Here is a 22,030-nt window from a genome sequence, read left to right as displayed (position 1 = left end):
TTCAAGAGTTTCAGATGAACAAATAGTTCAATTGTCCTCCAAAATCAGTCTGGAAATGAGCAGTGGGACCATCTTCCTCTGATGATTTTCAACCTCCTCCTACGTGACAATATTCTGTATTTTTCCCCAACTATTATTATGAGAGTAAGAAGAAGTCACTGTATCCAAAAAAGAAATGCTTTAATAAAAGGAAATAAATACAGTGCTTTGGATGGCAGTTAGAATCCATTACAGGCATGGGTTATTGCACAGCTCTAGGGACAGACATAAAAAAAAAAAACACTTTGCCAGACATCCATTCAAAGTTAGAGCAACAGTGGTATCTGACACAAATTTAACACATTTCATCCAAAACACGCACAATAAGTTTCAATGCGCATTTCTGTCTGGTTACATATGGCTGTAGGCCCTTCTTTATCAACTTCTGAACATTTTAAAGACTGACAACATGCCTGTGATAGCACTTGATCCTTTGACTTAATGATGGCTTCAAACTGGAGTGTTGAATTTACAAAAAAAGTTACAGTAGACATTTCCCTGATGTTTGTGGTGCCTTTAACAAAAATAAATAAATATACTGTCATCTTTCAAAATGCTGTGCATTGAATGCTCATGTAGTCAAAACTACAATGACAAAACTGACAAAATTCGCTTTAATTGTCTCCAGTTTAGTTGCTTTTTGTTAGCATGCAAAGTGAACACAGTTAAAAATTTGTGCATGAATCAAGAATTGCTCTCATGTAAAATGTGCAAAGTTCACATACATTTTGGAAACTTGCAGCCAAATCACAAACACTGGCAGGAACATTGTTGTTATTGTTACGAGGGTCCTTCCACACTCCTACAATACGTATCTGCTGTGTCTGAATCCACAGTGTTATTTAAAGATGCAGAGGCAACAATGGAACAGTTTTTGTATTTTGCATTGCATTTCAAAGGTTTCCAAGGTAAATAGCATTCCTGCTGTGCCAGTAACATGTTAAAGTTGCTTCACTCTTGCTGCAATGTAACACATGCAAAAAAAAAAAAGAAGAAATACATAAAATCAACGATGGGCTGGATTCTACATCATTTCTGTGCAATTTATAGCTGATGAATGTGCAAGATCCACCAGGTCAAATGTAGAAACACTTTCGTATCACTCTCACTTGTCCCTGTTTCCGCACTACTTCCCGATTACCTATCTGGTCATCTGAAAGGCAGCCTGGTTTCAGTCAGTAGGCCTTTGCACATATAACACAGACATTTAATACTAATAAATTGATTCCAAACAGCCCTTGATTGTGTGGAACAGAAAAGCAGCATCTTGCACCATAGCATACTAAAATAAGCTCTTTGATAACTATTACAACAAGCAAATTTGACACTGACAGTAATCAAATCTGTCACATGTATCTCCATAAGCATTAATCTGAGGGTGGTTCCATTTCTTCATCCATTGCCATTGCCTTATAAATGATTTCACGAGACATCCGTAAACAATCATAAGTGGTTTTCTACTCAGTAAAGACCACAAAGCAGTTTCTTGGATGTGTGTTGGCACTCCCTGCAAGGTCTTCTTGTTCCAACATCCATTAAGTATTAAAATGACACCATTCAGAGTGAGCAAGCTTTCTAATTTCTTCAGAATTACTACTGGGTGTGTTTTTAAAGGACCATGTTAGAACATAAGACAGAAAAACAAAAATGGTATTTGTTGTATCTAGTTGTCCATATTTAAATTTGCAAGTAGTGTCAATTAGGCAATCACATGGGTGTAGTGACTGTAAAACACATAGGTTTTTAAGACTAAAGAAGCCCATTTTTAACACAAATAAAAACAAGTTGACATATCAATGACTCAAAAGGGGGAAGTGTGAATTAGTCACCAATTCACAAAAAAGGCGAACAAGATACAATTACCTTTTGTGTGCAGTGTACCACAAAAGCCACAAAATAAAAAAGGATCTATTTTCACCTTAGGCCAATTATATGGAATAAAAATTTGCCTTAGCTTCACTAAAGTAGAGAAGCTAATAAGCTAGACACATAACTGCTATTTGGCCACAAGTTTGAATCCCGAGATGAGATCTAGGTTTATACCCACAAGAGCCTGAAAATTGCTAAGAAAAATATGTCTTTTTTTTTTTTAAGAAAAAATACATCTAGTACCACTGACTTCATCTGGATATCAATATAAAGATATGAGCACAGAAAATTCTCTCCATACCTCATCCTTACTATAGAAGCATGGAAATTAGTTTGAGTGAGTGTGATCATTTTGAGTGAGACCTCTTGTCTAGTAAATGACATCATCAAGAGATTTTAAGACTATGATCTGGATTCATAATCTGCGTGTAACAAAATAGCTATACATGCCCACAACTTGTTTAAGTATCATGATACAAGCCTCATATGGCTGTAAACCTCTGTACATGTATTTTTACTTGGAAACTAAGGATGTCCTGAAAGGTGTTCAGCTGTAACAGTTGTAATAAGAGACATTTTATCCTTAACACTTGTCACTGTAACTGTTTAGTTACTGAAAACTAAACATGAAGGGAAATTCGGTTTTAGTGTGTAGTATATAAAAGTGGTGATTCACTCGTTTTATTTAGTGCATATCTATTTCAAGAGACAAACTATGGTATATATCATAGAGGAAGAAAAACAAACTAAATATAGCAAGTTTGTTATGTCTTTCTTCATACTTCCAAAACATTGTTAAAGGGATAATGCCCTCAGTTTTTGTTCAGAAAAAAAAACTAAACAGAAATATTCTTCATGTGTAACATTGTTTGGCTAATGTTGAAAGGCATTGCATTCGCTTGTTAGCATAAAGGTTTACTACTGTTGTTGACATTTATATTTGTCTCTCCTTCACATCAAAGAAAAAAATCACAGAATCAAAGCCTCTGTGGCCGAGGGTCAGGCAAGTGTGTCTCAAGGCTCCAGACTGAGTCACTGGGATGGAGGCTGGATAGAAACAGTAAAATGAAATGTATGGACACTTTTCCAACAGGCTGCATTTGTTGCTTAAGGTTGAAGACTTGGGGACAAAGTTAGAACTTTCTTCTGCTGGGTGCAACAAATTTCTGTGCTTCAAACTCATTAGACTCATATTCCATGTTTATATGCAACTTGTGGTCATACTGGCAAAGGGTGCACCTCCTTAGGGGTTCCTGGTCCAACACTGTCACCCTTAGGGTGCACAATTGTGTACAAACTACACAACAACACAAAGAGACAAAAATGCACATCTTGGAATGACGTCAGTTTGTCAGTAATGATTTCCAAGTGTTAAAGAAGCTGAATCACGGGGAGATAAATGAAAGAGATTAGTGATTTCAATCAGTTTGTGTGCATGAAAAATAAATGGATGAAGTCTATTTTTGTGTTTTGTCAAAAAGATGACGCACCCTTTCAGGGTCAAGTTATATTCAAGTGTGTGTTGTAATGACTGTGCTTTCTCAATCTGGCTCTGGAGTATCCTCTGCTGGGTCAGAGGGTGTCTTCTGCTTGTATATGAAGGTCAACAAGAAGAGTGCTATATCATGTGAGCACCAGTAGCCTGTGTGTGAGGTAACTGCTGACCAATAGCGGCTCTCCACCAGACCTTCTCGCAGCTCAAAGTCGATGCGCCGCTCCAGCTCCACTGTAGGACAGAAACAGGACATAATGATGTGACCTAATGACTAAGATCCTCCCATGACATTTTACATGTAAAAATTAAGTTCTAACTTCTGTAAAGAGACTTTTTCTATAATGGTTTAGTGTGTACAGGTAAGTGAACTTACATGTTGTGTCAGTAATGGGTGAGGTGGGCCGTGTCATGGTGGAGAGGCCATATGCTGACTGGCTTTCTGCCCGCTTCTGCTCCTCTTCTTCAGTGTTTGCCCCTCCATCGAGTCCTAAAGACACCGAAGGCTGGCTGTTGGAGCGGGAGAAACGCGAGAAGAGGATGCCTCCGATACCTTTCCCTATGCTTGCCGCTCCTACATTGAGGCAGTGTGGAGAGGACATAGAAAGAAAAAAGACATGCTGGGTGGGATGTGACTGAGAGCAAAACAAAAAAATGGTAGTAATAATTTGTCTTTCTGTTTTTATTCTTCTTTCTTTTGCTTTATTTCAAAGTAAGGTGTGTGAGCCCATTCTCCATCTCTCCACATGATGGCACTGTTGATATAGTCCTGGAGACAAATTGAGCATTTCACATACTTCAAATATTCTCACAGGGAGAGTGGATTTTACATAAGGACTATCCACAGAGCTCTAATTAATCCCCTATGCCAGTCTTAAAAGAAAACATTTTCACCTTTCTTCTCCATCCCAGACACTTCACTAAAGTAGTCTATTCTCACACAATTGTAAGCAGTTAAATATCTTACAAACTTTACGAACATCTGGTTTTATTTTTAACAATTCAAACTCTTCTGGACTGGTATATAATACCTGTAATAATCATATCCACAGCAATCATATACAGAAAACAGTTTAAGAGTCCTTAATACCATTTGGTACTGTATTCTTCACCATGAGGTAGCTTTAAAATCTTTCTAAGACTTTAAACTGTTCCAGTCATGTACACCATTATAGGCAAGTTTGGAACAGAGTTAGAAAAGTGATGGTGGTGTCATACCCAGTATGCTGGCCTTGCCCAGACTAGTGATGGATTCTCCATAGTGCCTGCGGGGGAGGACAGGAGAAGTGCTCGGGCTGGGGATGCTCTCAGTGTCAGATGTTGGGTCTTTGACTGGGTTGAGGAAGGTTGGCCGGATCTCATTGTAGGGTGTGGGGTTTGTGGCGCTACACCTGATAAAGAAAACAAAACTCAGCCATTCAGAGCATTCATACTTTAAAAACATTCTTTGTGTGTGCAAGGTATAACATCAAGTGTTATAAGTTGTAAGATGCAAGCTGTTACCAGTGTATCTGAACAGGTGCAATATTGCTGTAATGTTTGAGGATGAGGGGCTCCAGTCTGTAGGCCTGCAGAGAGCAATAAAACTTCAGTATTTAGTTAACTGTTTTCATATTAGGTTAAAATTTTTAGTATTATTATAATTAGTATTAGGAGAGCACAGTGATGAATGAAGTCCAGTGAGAACAGCAAATTCCTTCTGATAAATTTGTGAGGGTAAACACTAGGGAAAAAGGGGGACTGACCACAGGGTCTGTGGGATGGAAGACATTGAAGAGCCTGCTGCAGATGGAGGTGGGAAGGATGTGGTCCTGGTGGCAGCTTGTACCAGGGCGGATGCCTCTCAGGGCCAAGAACACTGCCAGAGGCGAACCCATGCAGAAAAAGTTCTCCACCTGTCAGACAAAAAGTGAAAATATGATAGCTCAGAAATGTTATCTTTTCCATCTGGTTTTGCTATAATAATGGACAAAAGAAAAACAACATACACCACCAAATAATTACATTGCTATGATAAATATTCACATGAGGAAGTGTCATCTGAGTTATATAGTCTTAATGTAACCTTGTAAGAAAAGCATTGAAATCTCCATCATTTATCATTTTCGAGTGATGTCATATTGTAAAAGTATACTTACAGTAAGTTTACGTAACTGAGCATCTTACCTTAAATTTGAGGGCTGGGGGTGCTGTTGGTTTAGAGGCCTCCAGTGTGAGGAGCTGATTTTCCAGCTCTTGCAACCTGTTAAAAACAAAAAAAGCACAGTGCCCATAAACTGTAAAAAGAAATTAAAAACTTGATCTAAAAACTGAAATCATAGGTCGAGAATCAATTGTAATATTAACCCCTTGTATGCACTACTTTTACCTGCAGTTATACACACACACACACACACACACACACACACACACACACAGAGTTTTCAACCACTCCAGTGGCTTCTTGTTGCACTACGGTAATGATGCACACACCAAATGATATTGCACACACAGGGTGGTACAGAGGAAGGAAGCATATTAAAAGTCTCTTCCCTTCCATTTGATCATGAGGCATCACAATACCCTGCTGTCTGACCAAAGCAAACAGGAAACACAGCTTGCCACCTGACAATCTCACAATGGAGCATGTGAGGAGCACACGCTCTATCATGTGTGCCAGAAAAAACAGACAAATGCTCGGTTTAATGTTGAATTTGCATGAGAGGAAAACGTGAGCAGCATGGATTGTTTGCTCTTCTCAAGAGAGCTGAAGGTAAATTAGAAAGCTGATATGATTAAGCCCAGTTTAAACATCCAATTAGTTCACTGTGTGGTATTCTGCTGCTAAATTAATCTATATTATCAAATTTATATCTAAGGCCTCTCTGAGATTTTTGTGGGAAACTATTTCTTAGGCTTTCTCTAAATCCCTCTAGCAAATCCTTTAGGACATGCAGGTATTAACACAGTCCCTGAGATCTACACAAGCAAGCCCTACCTATTCCTTGTGAGCCGTAGCTGGTCCAAAACATGCCTCTCCTCATAGGACATCCAGCGCAGGTCAAGCTCCTCTTCCACAGCGTGATGCTCCTGCAGGCAGAAGCGCACAGGATCCCACCCTGTCATGATGTCGTAGGTGATGACACAGCCGAGGGAGTGAGACACGATGGAAACTTTCCCTCCCCTCTCCTCAAACTCAGGATTGCGGGAGCAGAAAAGTGTGTACAGTCTGTTTAGTTCCTGTGTTAGGCCCTTGGTGATCTGGAGGGACAGGAAGTGGAGAAGTTTAACGGAAGAACGGTGTGCAACAACGATGTCTGAGAGTTTCTGAAAGTGTGTGACTCTCACCTCGTCCCTGTATAGGGGGCTGTTGTAGTACATGATGTCCATAGCACTGCTGTTGAGGAGATCTCTCAGTCCTCTCACTTTGTCTGGTGTGATTGAGTCTACTGTATCTACAGAAAGATACAACCAATATCACAGTTCAAAATATATTCAAGAAATTTAGTGCCATATGATAGTACCTGTATTGATATTATAGTCAACTTTTCTCAAACTTTTCACTTTGATTAACTTCGCTAGCGGTATCAACAGTATATTAGTGTATGACAGCAGCTCTGCTTCATTAGCTGCCCTCATTACGACAGGAAAGACACATGAGAACAGCATAACACACTTGAAGCACAGACCAAACACAGTCAGGTGCGTGCTCACTCTAAAAAACACATGCTAACCTCCATCCAGTGCAAGTTTGGAGCGCCACTCAACAGGCAGGAACTCCACATGCTCCTCATTGTTCTCCGAGAAGTGTTTCTCCTCCATCTTCCTTACGCCCTCCCTCAGCCTGAACAGCCACATGACAATAAAGATCATAGAGCAGATTATGACAACATTAAATATTTTATGACTTCAGAGTGTATTTGGATATATGTTAGCCTATATGCCAAAAACATTCAGATACAGAATGCAATAAAAGAGTGTGATTTAGAAACAACGTCATCGTCACATTGTTTGGGCACTAGTGTATTATAATGACAGGTTGTGAGTGGATGACTAACAGCCTCTATGTTTATCCACCCTTGCTACAGACTGACTAGAGAGTCTGTGTTTGCACTCGTTCTTTCACAGACTTTAATTACTGTCAGGAAGAGAAGAATGATGTCCATTTTACTGCTCACTGATGCAGCAGCTTCCCTCATGCAGCACACACACATACCCAATGGCTGCACTGCTGCTAGTTGTATATGGGGCAGCATTAGCATGCAGGAAACACTAAATACACAAAGAGAGAGAGAGGGTGAGGTAGGGTGTTGACATGGGTAAATGGAGGCTGAGAGAAGCTTTTAGATGAACAGTCTCCAAATGAACCTAATGCAAGTTGTGACAGGACTATCTAGTGTGTCTGCAGCGGAACTTAAATGCTCAGAGGTTTGAGCGCTGCATTGCAAAGCTCTCTGTGCTGCACCCACAAGGACTGCCTAGCTTTTAGGTTGGCATTAATTTGGGCAGTGACATTCTAGGTTTAGCTAAAAACATTTTAGAGAGACAGTCCCTGATTTTTATAGACCGTAATAATACCCCCAAACCCCCACTATATCCTCTATCACTGAAACTTTGAGAGGAACAAAACTGATATTGAAAAGAAAAACAAAAAAACAAGGAACTGACAACACATGTCAAGCTGATCTTTCCTCTTGGCCGAGGAAAACGTGTATACTGTAATCCACAAGGAGCTGGGAGTGAGGCTTAAAGTGTTTTGCAGCTGGACTTGGTCTACTTTACCTGCTTAGCTGGCCTAAGCCGTGAGCAGTGGCCAGACGTTGACTTTGTGACACAGAGACACACATGGCACTGGTCCGCACATTCTGTACTACAGCTTACAGTAAGGACCATGGATAAAGGCCAATACAGCTGTCATTGTAGTTTCCTCAAGCTTTGTGAACTCTACACGAATATCTATTATTGTCGATGTTCCTCATTAAAACATGAAACCTTTGAAAAGACAAAAGCTCAGCAAGCTGATTACAGGATTGGCTAGCAGTATCAGACCACAGTGATTCTCTCACGGAGATCTCTGAAAGTTGAGCCACCACTCAAATAAAATAGAAGTAAATGGGATTTTGTTTGTGCTGCTCAGAGCACAGCTGGAAATACAGGCTTGAGAGATGGATTGATGATGTTGGGTGTAACTGGTTAGTTTATTTATTTAAGTTTTAACACAGGGATAGCATGGGCCTGAGCTGACTGGATATAGATTTTTCATCCAGACTTTTACCCAGTATTAGCATGTGTCTACTCTTTGATGTTTCCTGCAGCATTTTTGAAATGTTGCAGCTAAGTTTGTTGCATTGCATGCACATTGCACTGTTTCTGTATTTGCTTGTGCTGCAGTGCATTTCCCCGTCCTGTTGTGTTTTCTCAACTTTTAGTGTGTAGTGCTTTGTTGGCCAGACAAGGCACTTCAACAATACAAAAAAAAGTAAGAGAATGGCAGGACAGGATAAAGAGAGTGAGAACGAAGAGGAAGGGAGGAGATCAAAACACAAAGGCTGCAGGTGCAGTGTTATCAAGAGAAATGCTTGAAATATCTTCAATTGCTGTAACTATGGCTTTAGATGAACAAAGCAGAGGGAAAAACCGAGCAACATCCCCAATTTAGTTAATAGAGTAATATGCTACTTATATTTATTATATTCAGCATTGTGTAAAAATTCATATGCAATGAGTAGTGCATAAGTAATGAATGAATACATGCACTGGTTATAGTTGGCAAAGTTTCAGGACAAAGAAGTTGTCTGGAATCATAAGAACCTGCCTGACAGGATATCTGAAACCCCTCATCAGTTCACCATGTGCTGTAGCTTAGTCACGAGGCCAGTCACACAGAAAATGCTATAACACAATCTATAGCTTGTGTTGTGAAAGAGAGAAACAAACTAAAAAGGGGGAAGGAATCAGCCATATCATGAAAGCCACAGGAAAAACAAAATGACAGACAGAGAAGTATGAGAGACAGATAGTGTCTGAAAAAGAAGAGAAACCAAACAGAGAACAAACAAACTTCATAGCAATTCAAACATCACATCATCCCAGAGAGATTTCTTCTCATCATGTACTTAGATTTAATTAACTTAGATTGGGTGTAGATGTGTGCAAATAAAAAGGTTAAAAATGTGGAGGTTGTGCTTTTTTAATCCTGACAGATTCCAATGGAATAAAGGTGAAAATTTTGAGGTCTCACTGACAAAAAGGAAAAACGCAAATCCTCAAATAAATCATCTCATTAAATACTGCAACTCACATTCCAGTGTTTTTAATAATGCGTCCCTGGTCCATCTTTTGTCCAATCCCGTGGACCACAAAGACAACGTGTGTAGTCTGAGGGGGTCTGTCCTCAGGTGAGGCCTCCTCAACATAACCCCGATGGAGCCGTGTACCACTACTGGAGGCTGGAAGAGGAGAGAGGACAGGGCTGGATCATTATTGCAATGAGATGTTTACTTGTCATTCATGTACAGTACATTTACATTTACTTTTAAATTTACATTTTTACAGTATTTTCTGTCCAGCATTTGCTGAATAAACACATTTCCAATCTGTTCACTAGAGGGCTATAAATATATAAGAGATGGTGTGGTGTTTAAGTAACGTGCTGTTCTGAGTCCAAACAGGACAGCAGGTGAGACACGGAGTCCTGCTGTGACTGTGGCCCTTGTAATGTGCCCAGAGGGCTGAGCGTGTGTCCTTATTTAGAATCTATAGTCTAGTCCAGTCATGTGCTGTGCAGCAAGGTGATACGAGCCAATGGAATTTGCTGCTGTCTGGACAGCACTAAGGAGATTTCCTTTCGCTATGCATTTGTGTCAGGGGAGATTGAGATAACCAGTGTCAGCTCCTCCTCTTATAATCTGAGAGCAGGAGATGAAAATGTACCATGGTGCTGGGAGACTCAGACTTAGACCAGATTAGAGTCACCCATACAGATCAAACATCAGACAGTGGGTTAAACTGCAGTTGCCATCTTCTCAGCTACTCTTGGGCCATTTGACCAAACCTAGCATCTGAAAATAACAGATGGACGCTGTGTGATTTTCTGGGCTAATCCATTTAAGAGACTGGACTGTACCCAGCCATGTTTAAATAACTGTTACAACAAATGGCTGTTAATACTAGCAAATGATTGTGCACTGCACATGCAGCAATATGGATGTCATTTGTGCATTAAATGGACAGAAAATTGGGTAAAGGTGTTGACCTAGTGAAAATGAAGCAATTACGTTTTTTGACAAAATGTTTCGTTTCACACAATTTATAACCAGAGTTTTAGCAAAGGTGATAACAAACGGTTTTTATTTGAGAGTGTGAAGCAATGCTAGTAGTAAGGCCCCATTGTACAGTGGTGCTTTGAGCTAAATGCTAATGTTAACCTGATGATGATGCTAGAGGGAAAATTAGAGGGTGATTAAAGTCATTAGGATACAATGTCTGGGAACCATGAATGTCTGTACAAAATCTTATGGTAATCAATGCAATAGTAGTTGAAATTTTCCAGATCTGGACCAAAGAGGTGGCGCAACCAAACAATCCTGGCATCCCTAGAGTCCTGTTGTTAGCATGGCTAAAAACATGTCATGTAATCATGAAAAAAAAAATCTACTTACTACAGTTTATTGACTATCGATTTAATTCTAACAGAAAATTTCAACCTACTTCATGTTGACAAAAATGACAAAAAACACACAAATCTGCAGTATGATTAGGAAAATGTTTGTCTACCTTACTGTCTGGAGAGATGATGACAGTGGATAATTACAAACCTTTGGAGAAGCCCAGTTTCTGAGTGACGGTGCGTGCAATTTTGGAAGTGGTGGCATCGCTGTAGAGGTAGACCTCATCCACGCTGTGCCAATCCACATGGGTCCGACTCAGCTTCAAACTGTGGATGGCTGTAGGAGGGGGCAGTGAGAGAGGAGTGAGCGAATGAATGGAAGGAGGAAAAAAAAGAGGATGGCATTGGCAGATGATTTGGGAAATTGGGCAAAGAGGAGAAACGGGTGAAGGAAAAAGGTTCACCAATACAAAGTTTTGTGGTTACAAATTTTAGGGAGAGTACAGAGGGAGAGAGATTGAAGACATCATGAGAATTACACCAAGTTACAATCATCTTAAATGCAGTAGAAAAAAAAGCAAAGGTCTAGGATCAATCTATTCGAACAGCTCAATCAAATGCAGTCTGGAGCATTGATCTGCAGGTGGAAAGAAAAACACATCAAACTATCACACACCATGATTGCATATTTCAGCTCTTGCTTGTCCGTCCTGCTTGTGCATCATCATTCTGTGTTGACTGGAGATATATTTGTGTACTTGTAAAGTAACATGTAAATTCATTTTCACTCCAGGTTAAGTTTTTCTGCAGGTTGTCCAGGTGCAAATGCAGTGACTAGAGCAAGCAAGAGCAGAGGTATGACTAGAGGGGTGGCGCCATTTACTACAGAAGATAAGAGCGATAAATGAGGCTGGTTGACTTGAGAGCTTTATTTATGTCCCTGCAGCATGTCCTTTAGATGTCCTGTGCAGTCAAGTTCATCTGAATGAGACTAGTGGAACACTCTGGCATTGGCCCAGTGCACAGTCATGACTCTTTGTGCTGTTCTGAACCAATCTGAGGATTAAAACTCTTCAGAATGGGGTACTGCACTCGGAGAAACATTATGTTCCAGACGACTCTTTTGCAAGCTTGAAACAATATTGCCCACAAACAATGAAAATTAATAGGTACAAGTGTAGCAGAAACATGTTTTTACTGTATTACAATGTTGTTTCCAGAACAACCCTGACAGCCTGAGACTTTTGTACACACTGTGGGAAAATGACCAGGAAATCCCTTGTGTCATGTGTCAGACCTGTGCATGAGTTTGTTTTTTTTTTTTCTTTCTCATTCATCATTTTGCATTTGGACATTTACAAGAAATTCCTATATACATGTAAATTAATAAAAGAAGAGATACTCCATATGAACAGAGCCCATGTGTTTGTGTGTGACATGGTGGGGTTAAACTAGGCCTCTGTAGCCTGGCAAGCTAATTTCTTCATTGGACAAGTATGACTTGTTGGTAATGCAAGGCCAAGCAATTATTGCACCTTAACTGAGACCTGCTCACTCTGAGTACAACCAGTGTGAAAATGAATGACTGCCTCTAAAAGGAGAAGGACAAGCAGGGTCTGGAAGAAGACAAGGAACAGAAGTGTTGGGCTAAAGGACACTAATCAAATTTGAAATAACAAATGGAATAACATTGTTTTCCCTGTTAAAATAATAAAGCTTGTGTTCTTAGAAACCTGAGGTGAGAGATTCGATAGCATACATAGTTTCTTCTCTCACATCATTTATCCTTGTAGATCCTCAAATGAAACCACTCAGTAGTAAAGGAAGCATATGCTTAACCTATAATCACACAGTTTAAAGTGGCCTCCTGTTCTCATCTATCTCATGCACTCACAGGTGAAGACACAGAAGAAAAGTAAGCTGCTGTGTGAGATGAGACCTACAACTACTGCACAAGGAAGGCCACTTCAGACTGTTGGGCTTTATTGGTAGCCACGTCCACTGTAAGACAGGAGGTCTCAGCGACCAAGTACAACTTCTCCAGTTAGCTGGCTTTATTAATATCAAATGTTAGTTTGATGGGACTTAAAAGGTAAAATGTAGCCAGTGAGGTAGAGTGATGGTTAGGGGTTTGTACAAGGATACTTCCTGTTTTACAATGAAGAGCAATGCATTGTGAGAGGAACGGGAAGGAGGAGGGGATGAAAGTGTATGGAGGAGCTGGCAGTCAACCAAGAAAGGTTAAAGAGTTTACTGATCTAGTTCTCTAGCAGCCATGGAGAACTACTGACAGACATGTGGTGAGAGAGAGGGTTAAACATTAAGGGATGAGAGGCAAAGAATGTGATTAAGAGTGGGAAGGGGTTGAGCAAGATGTTGAAGTAGAAGAGAAACAGGGAAAATGTGGGGGAGAGATTTTGGGATGCACAGAGCAGAGAAAGGAGGGGTGAAAGAGATGAAAACGTAGGTCTCCTCAAATCAATCACGAATACGAGGTGCTATGGCATTAGTCTGGGGCCGTGACAATTGTTTTCTAAGGAAAGATAGCAGTTACAACTTTTTCTTGGCTATGGCGTTCGATGACATGTCAATGTATAAGCTACATTCCCTTCATAGGGTTTTCCCACCTCTTGTAGGGAAGGACAAGACAGAATACTAGTGCAATGTTAATGTAATGTTAGTATAATGTGTACTAGTTACAATACTGTAATACTCTCAATACAGGTGGTGTGTTATACAGGAAAACACAGGTCTCTGTTGAGGTCTACTTTGGACACTAGGCTTTAGGTCAATGGCTGCTTGGACTTACTATGAGATAAGGACACAGACCCCAAGACCTCGCTGTTCAGCATTTTTGATGAGGGTCAATGCACCCAGAACTAGGGCGGTGATGGACCTCTAAGAGGCCGACTCTACACAACATGTTTGGGGGCCATAGTAAATAACCACAATGGCTCCTCTGTTCAGTTCATCACTTGTGCTTGGCTCTCAACAGAGTGCTTTGTTCATTGCCCTTAGCGCGGGAGCTAGTGATGGTGGTTCATTAATGACCGTCATACTGCCAGAAGGGATAAGAGAGAGAAAAGAATGAGGGAGAAAGTGAGAGACAGGGTTGGGGAGATAAACAGGGGTAAAGAGGGGTGGCTTTTTTGAGGACCAGCTTATTCATTCCAGATCCACTGGTTTGAAGGGTCTTGCCCTTGTAGTTGACTGAACTGTATTGTCTACTCACTATCCCAACAAGGAGATGAGAGACAGGTTTCCTCAAAAAGCAGCAACAGCTACAGCAGTAGTACCAAATCCAGAGTCACAGCACAAAGGGAGAAGTTCTAGCAACTAGGCCCAGTTAAGGCTGCAATAGAGAACTGGGAGAGCAGCCTTAATCCATTTTAACACATCCATTTCTAACTGAGCCTAGGTCTAGCTCTAAGTATTAGATCTCAAAGGTCTGAACCACAAACAAAAGGAAACTCTAGCTCCACAGAGACCTAGGTTCTACAAGGAGAGAGGGTACAAGCTAGCGAATCTAATACAGCAGTAAAATCAAAAACAAAACAAAGAACAGAAACTTGGTATTTCACAGTACCTTGGCAGCGTTTGCGCTTGTGACCTGTAGTTTTAGCACTCGTCTGATATCCACTCCATTTGAACAGAAAAGGGAGGTAGAAAGGGGGCAGGTGGGAGAGAACTAACAACCGACAGAGAGTGAGTAATGGCCATTACCCTGGCGTCAATCACACATGCTACCACTGTCATCCCTCTTGAACAGGCCAATCTATCAAGTAGCGCTGCTATCAGGTTAACACTTCAAGGCCCTGGACACAGAACCTGTAGTGGTTACTGATAGGGCCTGGTGGCTGCAGGTAGATATCATGAAATAATGAAACAATGCCTAAGTAATAGGCTGGAGTATGAGTCAGCCTACAGCCCAAAATACAGCGCTTCTTGACATACGCCCAAGATGACTGAGGTAGACTCTGAATTACACTTAACTACAGAAACCTACTGTCTTCACCGTGAAAACTAAACATGTCATAAAATTAACAATGATTTCTTTAACTTCTTTTAACTTTTGTGTGAGTGTAATACACTGTAAAGCTTCTGAAAAAGACAGCATCACTGGAACACATTTTGTTTGTTCCACACTTTAAACATTATAGGTGGAAGAAATAGCCTTTTGGGGACAACAACAAATTTCCACAGAATAAATTATGAACAGAGTATAAGAAAATAGAACTGTATTGTAAAGTAAATCAAGGGGCACAAAATTATCCAGCATTTCAAGACATTTTGTAAAAAAGTGAGACACAAATAAGAACACACTTTCTAGACAGCATCTAGAAGCATTTGTTTCCATTTGGGTTAATAAATACTTTACACTTTGCATTAGAATTGTTTCAGGGAAATGATTCTGAATCCCGCTCAGAGCAAGAAACAAAAAAACAAAAAAGAAATCTGCATGTCAAGTATTGTTTTGTTGTTATTTCTCATAAACAGAAAAAACACAAGTCCTTGTAATTTTTTGTGTTTGTTTGTGTATTTTCATAGATATATGGTTTGGTAACTACCAAATCCTGAAAAAAAACGATAAAAACACTCACACACAAATGTTAACACTGATGAAACTAAAGCATCACTGATGAAGCTGACTAAAGTTAGTAAACAATTGCTGCATCTAGATAATTAGAAAAATTCATGTGTTTGTATGTACATTTTAAACACTTACATACAACTTGAACCAAGCTGCAGCTCAATCAAACTGAGTTATATATACATTAAATCACTGAATTATTCAAATGGCTGGCTCGATCAGCATCTGTTAATCAAATCTGTTAAGCTAAGTCCATGGGTCTCAGATCTGACTACATCATTCATTCTGAGAATCAGACTTGCAAATGTCAGCAGTGTCTCCCTCAGCAGAGGTGAAAGGCTGAGGCAGATGAGAAGAGACCTGCTGAGTGCACAGGATGTTTATTTGCTGTAAAAGCTATCAGTGAAATCCATTTGGGCATTACAGCACTGATGGATCCATAAACAGGTGTTCCCTAATGACTGAGAAATTCACTATGCACAGAATCCCCATCATAAGGAACAGATAACCTTTGCTGGTGTGGTAGAAAGTAATGTGCGACATGACACACATAACTTCATCTGAAGGCAACACTGGACAACCAACAATCATTTCCAGATCAGTCCAGACAAAGCTATCTATTGTTGTTACAATGAGCAATAGACTTGGACAATCCCACAGACTTTTTGTCTCATGCCGCCTGATGATTTCAAAACATATTTGATATCTTGAGCACAAAAATCACCAAATCTAACTGATCTGTGCCAGATGTGGGCCCCTCTACCACACAAGACATTTCTGGTTCTTTAAAACATGTGCCATCAGTCATTAGTCGTGCAGTGTGTTCCCAGTCTCATGTGCTGGTTCAATAAATATCTAGCTGAATACATAGCGCACACAAACAAACTTGTGAGCCTTGCCTACCTCTAAAATACCAAAAGTGTTATGCTGACAGATGACACTGTGCTCAGCCCACTGCGTGCTGGCTTTATTTTTCCTTGACGTCTGAGAAGCCAAACAGACTGGGGCACACCCTATAGTTTCCACCATAGGCATACTCTTCAATACTCCACATACACGCAAATAGGAAAAGCTAGAAGTGAGCGAACAGGATCTTCTCCTGATTAAATATTTTTTTCTGATTCTTTCTTTTTTTCCTATTTGATATACAGCTCTCTGAAAAATTTCAAATAACATTTTCCTCAGATGGACTTGCAAAATAACACTGGCACCATTATTCTAAGAAAAAACATTCCACTGATCAAAGTTGGAAATGATTTAATCGAAACATTAAAATACAATTAATAAAATCCATCAACTGTAACGTCCCTGAGGCCGTTTTTGGCTTCAGTAACTGAAATAAGATCTGTGGCTTTCTCTCTGATGCCACAAACTCAGCATTTGTGACCACTGTTAACGTTCCTACGGCAACAGTCATTCTTCAAAGGATACGCAGAAAAGTACATTTGTACCATGAGAGAACAGGACATTTGTACACTTTCTGTACCGAGGAGTAGTCCTGCCCACATTCTCATGTTATGCCTGCATTGCACGCTGGTATGCTGATCATACTGTATGTCTTCTGCTTCACTAACCTTTAGTCTCAGCTAGCTACTGAGGCACAAGGAGAAGGGTAGAGAAAAGAGAGATGAGAGACGGAGAGAGTAAGAGATAGCAGGGAAAATGTATGTACTGCAGTAATGTCAGAGCCTGGCTCACTCGCTTTATGATCCATTTATCTATTGTAATGCGGTTCAAGGTAGCCTTCTTATGGCTGCAAGTGCTTCAGATTTAATAATTCAAAAGGAAAATACTCTATTGTAACGGCTCCCTGTAACAGCAGCCCAAACAAGGTGAATTCACAGGATCTATCAGTCACGTTATTTTAACTCTCATGGAGAGAAACACAGGAGTGAAAAGCAAAGGCAGCAGGACAGTTCTAAAAACATGCTCAATCTTCTCACTTCTAGCTGTTAAATGGCAAAGTTGTGTCAAAATAAGACATTAGAGTTTTAATACTAAAAATTATGTAAGGTAAGAACCCATTTTTAACCGTATAATATTGTGATAGAACTAGACTTTGGAGATTATCTGACTCTGTGACTGTTTACATGCCTGTGTGCATATACAGATATTTTAGTGTCCATCTGTACATGTACACTATTGCTTGTGGAACAGGGGTGACCTTCCAGTTTCTTCCTCAACATGTCTATGATGCAATTTGAGGGAAGATGTAATAGCAGGGACTATATGACCCAAAGGGTGACGATGCAAGTGACTTTCCTCTGCTCTGTTGATAGTCTTATCTACAGGCCTTAATTTATTCTGAGGAGGGGGAAGTGACAGTGTCCTGACATGTCGCAATGGTGCAGTGTACTAAAGACATGAGGCAAACAAAAAAAAGAGCACAAGCTAGATAGATTTGCAATATAAATCAATAACCTGTTCAAGGTCTGACTGAGGCTTTGTTTAATTCAGAACAATTTAACAATAAACAAAACACGTTACAGGAACTAAAGCTAATTGGAAGTTCAGTACATATTATAGTTAAGCTGCCATACACTGATTTAGTATTTATGTTTCAGATTACTTTGGTGTTATTTTGATGCATGTTTCTGTTTCGCTCAGTTATACTTGTAATGCAGACTAAATATTTTCTCACCCTCTTTAACAGTTGCTGCATCTTTTTCTCTGCTTCTCTCTATTTATCTGCCACATTCACACACCCACACATTCATCACCAGAGAAGGTCCTGTAGATCTGGCTGCCTTGAGAAGACTGCTGAATCAAAGGACCTCTTTCTTATTGCGTTCCACAGCTAAAGCCTGCTACATTTCGCCTGAGCCAGCCCTGCGACAGGGACGTGCCAGCATGAAGAATGCCAGAATGAGCTGCACCTGCTTTACATTGGGAGGATGACACGACAAAATCTACACACACACACACACACACACACACACACATACGCACGCACGCAACCACGCACACACGTGAATGGAGGCACCTGCTCCATTCATTTCTCTTGACTGCACATCGGTACTACAGCAGGCAGGGGTGTCACATAATTCACCATTTATGACTCACAATCCTTTTCTTCTGGCTTTATTGTGAAGATGATGCCTTTACTTTTTAATGGAGTTTATAACTAATCACACCTAAGGGAGCATTTCCTCACTGCCCTAACACAGCACACTGTACGTGTTATTTTACAAGATACGGCCTGCCTGGAATAAAAATACTTCACATTCAGTGAATCCACCAGTAAAGAAGAGAACAATTTTTATGTCACTGGTTTGCTATATGGTGTTTTGGGCCTTTTGTTTCAACTCCAAACCACACTATCATTTATTCAATCCTTAGTTACCAGAATGGATGTTTCTGTCCTGTGTTGTTTAAAATATGTGATATAGTTTGTGGCTTTCTAGAGTAAGAACATTCTGCCGCAATAAAATTATAATATATTATCCTTATACTTCTACCCATGCCCTTCCCATTCTCTCACCATCTTTGCTATCGACGGTCCTGACGACCAAATCTGTCTCAAATGTGTCCTGCATCTGTTGTCCACGGAAATGGTTCAGGTGCTCATACTCGATTAGGTCACTCTCCTCTTCCTCTAACGGGAGCCAGGTACCGTCAATAAACCACTGGCCTCTCATCACTGAAATATGGTCTTGCTCTGCAAGAAAGAGTAAAAAGAAAACAGATTTAGTCTCAGCTACAAAACAATAAATTCATTGTGAGGACAGACATTTGGGACCTAGTCCTATGAATCCAGGAACCTAAGGGGCCCTGATGTGTTTTGGTTGAAATTAAATCTTCCAAAGTAACAGTGTTACCACAGTCCCTTTCTAGGAACGGATTCCTATTCAGTATGCATTTTGGATGACGTAAACTGATTTCCATTTACCTCAACAAGTCTGGTAATTCCAGAAGGGCCAAGTCTCAGCAGCTTATGAATCGAGGCCAGTTTTGATTACAGTCTTGAGTGACATTATTAACTCATTCTCCTGGAGTGAATTATGAGTGTAAAAGCAGAACTGAATGTAGGCACATTTTGCAAAACAGAATGTGAGACTGCCCATCAACATACTCTCATTCATAGACAGAGAGGCAAACCACAACGCTAAGGCTAAGAGAGACACACAAGAAAAACACACTGATAAAGGCTCACAGTAGATTCTAGTCACTCACTTGTGAAGGTGGTTCATATCTGGTCTGAGGAGATAAGTCAACAACATGTGACGTTTCAAATTTCCACAAAATGAAAAGTGAACTTTTCACCTTGTTGCTATATTTACATGTTAGAACATAAAGCCATTACCAAAACTTGCCGAAACCATCACATTTTGTATTCTTGTATAAGAATATCTGAACATTTTACTTCTTGGATCACAGTATATCAACAACACTTCCAACCACATGAACTGGCCTCTCTATCCATAACTTATATATTAATTCTTAAATATTCTCCTCGTGTATTTGTTTCCATCTCAAATGCAGTGCATTGGGGCCTTAAATGCTAACATGACACTGTATTAGCAGTGTTACAGACCAAACTGAAACAGCACTGAACTGACGATAAAGGACTTACATCCACAGCATGAATGTTCAGGAAAATAACTGCTTCTCTAAATGTCACTTGGCATTAACCTTCAAAAGAACCAGCTACCCATGAACCCTTTCATCAAGGTCAGGTTTTCTGAGGCTCTATAGTGACTGCTTTCATTTGTTCCCTGCCTTTTCCTGGAAATATCCATGAATTAGTTAGTACAGATCAGCTGAACCCAATAGACTGACTTCCTGTGTTGTTTAGATGTCCCCAAAAGACTAGGCTAAGTAATTACTTAGCCCTTAAAAATACTGAAAAACTATGCAATTAACTAAACTGAATGAATAATCATCTACTAGTTTGTATATTTTATGGGAAATCTTTTATGGGAGCAGGGATGGATGATGCTTGCACTGAGTCTCTGAGTGAGCACCAGACTTCTGAGTGGCTGTGGGTCATTAATCTGTATGCTGTCAGCCATTATACTGCAGAATATATGGTATATTAATGAGGTATATGTGCACAAGGGGAATTAATGCCTATGGACATGCACTCAGTTAGTGATGCTGCTGACACCTGCCACGAGCAGCTATATAACTTGTGACTGATGCAGAGCTAAAAATATGGTTTTAAAGACTTTGATCAGGGATATCATTTTATGATACTCACGCTTCCAGTAAACAGGATAGCATTCTCTCTCTTTAATATCCACCTCATAGAGTCCTCCCCGGACACACACAGGCTCAACATTGATTTCAATGCTGTCAGGGTCCCTCTCTTCCGAGGACACAGTGGATGTGTCCAGGGATCCCCGGCCTCCGTGCACACTGCTGGTCCTCGTCTCCACCGGCACTGCACCGTTCAGCCCTTTGCTTTCCACACGGTTATTACTGCACTCTTCCTCCCCGACGCTGACCCGGGGGCCTGCTGCACCAGGGTTCAGCTCGCAGTATTTCCGAAACATAAGCTCGATATTAAGCGAGTCATGCCCGACAAAGGGCTTCCAAGTTTTCTTGTCCTCTTTGTAAAACCACCGCACCTCCTCAGGTCCGAGCTCCGTGACCACCTCGTTGAAGCGGTGTCTGGAGCTGTTGGACCGCGACCTCTTTCTCCTCTCGAACAACGGACCAACGTTGTTCCCGTCGTTGTCGCTGTACTCCAGAGAGCTGCTGTCGAGGTAGGCTCCAGGGGAACTCAGGTTCAACAACAACCCGGACTGGGTGCTGTGGTGTTTGGCGTGTAGAAGCGGCAGGTGTCCGTCCAGTCCAGACTGGACCGAGGACATCCCTGCCTGCATCGCGCCGTCCATGGGACTCATCTCGTGACAGCACGAAAACACATCGTTTCCCAGATCCCACTCCTTGTTGTTGTTGGTAGTGTTAACGCTGACCGGTGAACCTTTACTGTCGGGGCTCAAAGAAGAGCTCAACGTGGAGGTTTTGGTTGTAATGTTGAAACTGCTCATAACTATCCGAGCAACCCAACCTCACAGTTACCTCCTCGTCTGTCACTTCACCTTGTCCAAGCTCCCAAGCTCTCACTACTTTGCAATAGCTACCACAACATTTCACAGTAGACAGTGCTAAAATGAAAATCTCAACAAAATTAAAGATCTCCAGACAAGCTCGCACCACATTTCCTTGAGTGTACCGCTATCCGCTTGTTAGCTTGCTAGCCGGCTAAGCTAATGGAGCTGGTTGGAGAACTAGCGTACTACTAGCAAAGTCTGCAACGTTAAAACCAGAAAATCCGTCTAACCTTCTTTCTCCTCTAAAAACCTGTGTCAAACCCCCCACTTTCCTTTCACCGTGGCGCTTTCGTCCAGTCTGGTAGGAGTAACACTGTAGTCACCATACTTTGAGTGTTCCGGGTTTCGGTGGAATTTCAGATTCATTCGTTGTCCAAACAAACCTTGCATGG

General features: G+C 40.7%; 1 protein-coding gene across 1 annotated transcript; it reads right to left on the bottom strand.

The window, feature by feature from the left end:
- Positions 1-163: 163 nt before the first annotated feature.
- On the bottom strand, positions 164-22,015 carry LOC111225838 (phospholipase DDHD1-like). The gene is made up of 13 exons (XM_022750874.1): positions 20,780-22,015; positions 19,061-19,237; positions 11,197-11,325; positions 9,681-9,828; positions 7,114-7,223; positions 6,728-6,834; positions 6,378-6,640; positions 5,567-5,642; positions 5,146-5,295; positions 4,904-4,968; positions 4,619-4,791; positions 3,777-3,974; positions 164-3,634 (listed from the first exon to the last, which is right to left on the bottom strand). Exons 1-13 carry the CDS (start codon positions 21,573-21,575, stop codon positions 3,450-3,452), a joined length of 2,577 nt encoding a protein of 858 aa, XP_022606595.1. The 5' UTR covers positions 21,576-22,015; the 3' UTR covers positions 164-3,449.
- Positions 22,016-22,030: the final 15 nt, after the last annotated feature.

This window comes from Seriola dumerili, unplaced genomic scaffold (assembly GCF_002260705.1).
Source record: "Seriola dumerili isolate Sdu_G_001 unplaced genomic scaffold, Sdu_1.0 BDQW01000149.1, whole genome shotgun sequence".
NCBI classification, from domain to species: Eukaryota; Metazoa; Chordata; class Actinopteri; order Carangiformes; family Carangidae; genus Seriola; species Seriola dumerili.
The sequence above is the reverse complement of the archived record's forward strand: the minus strand, read 5'-3'. Positions and strand labels throughout refer to the sequence as shown.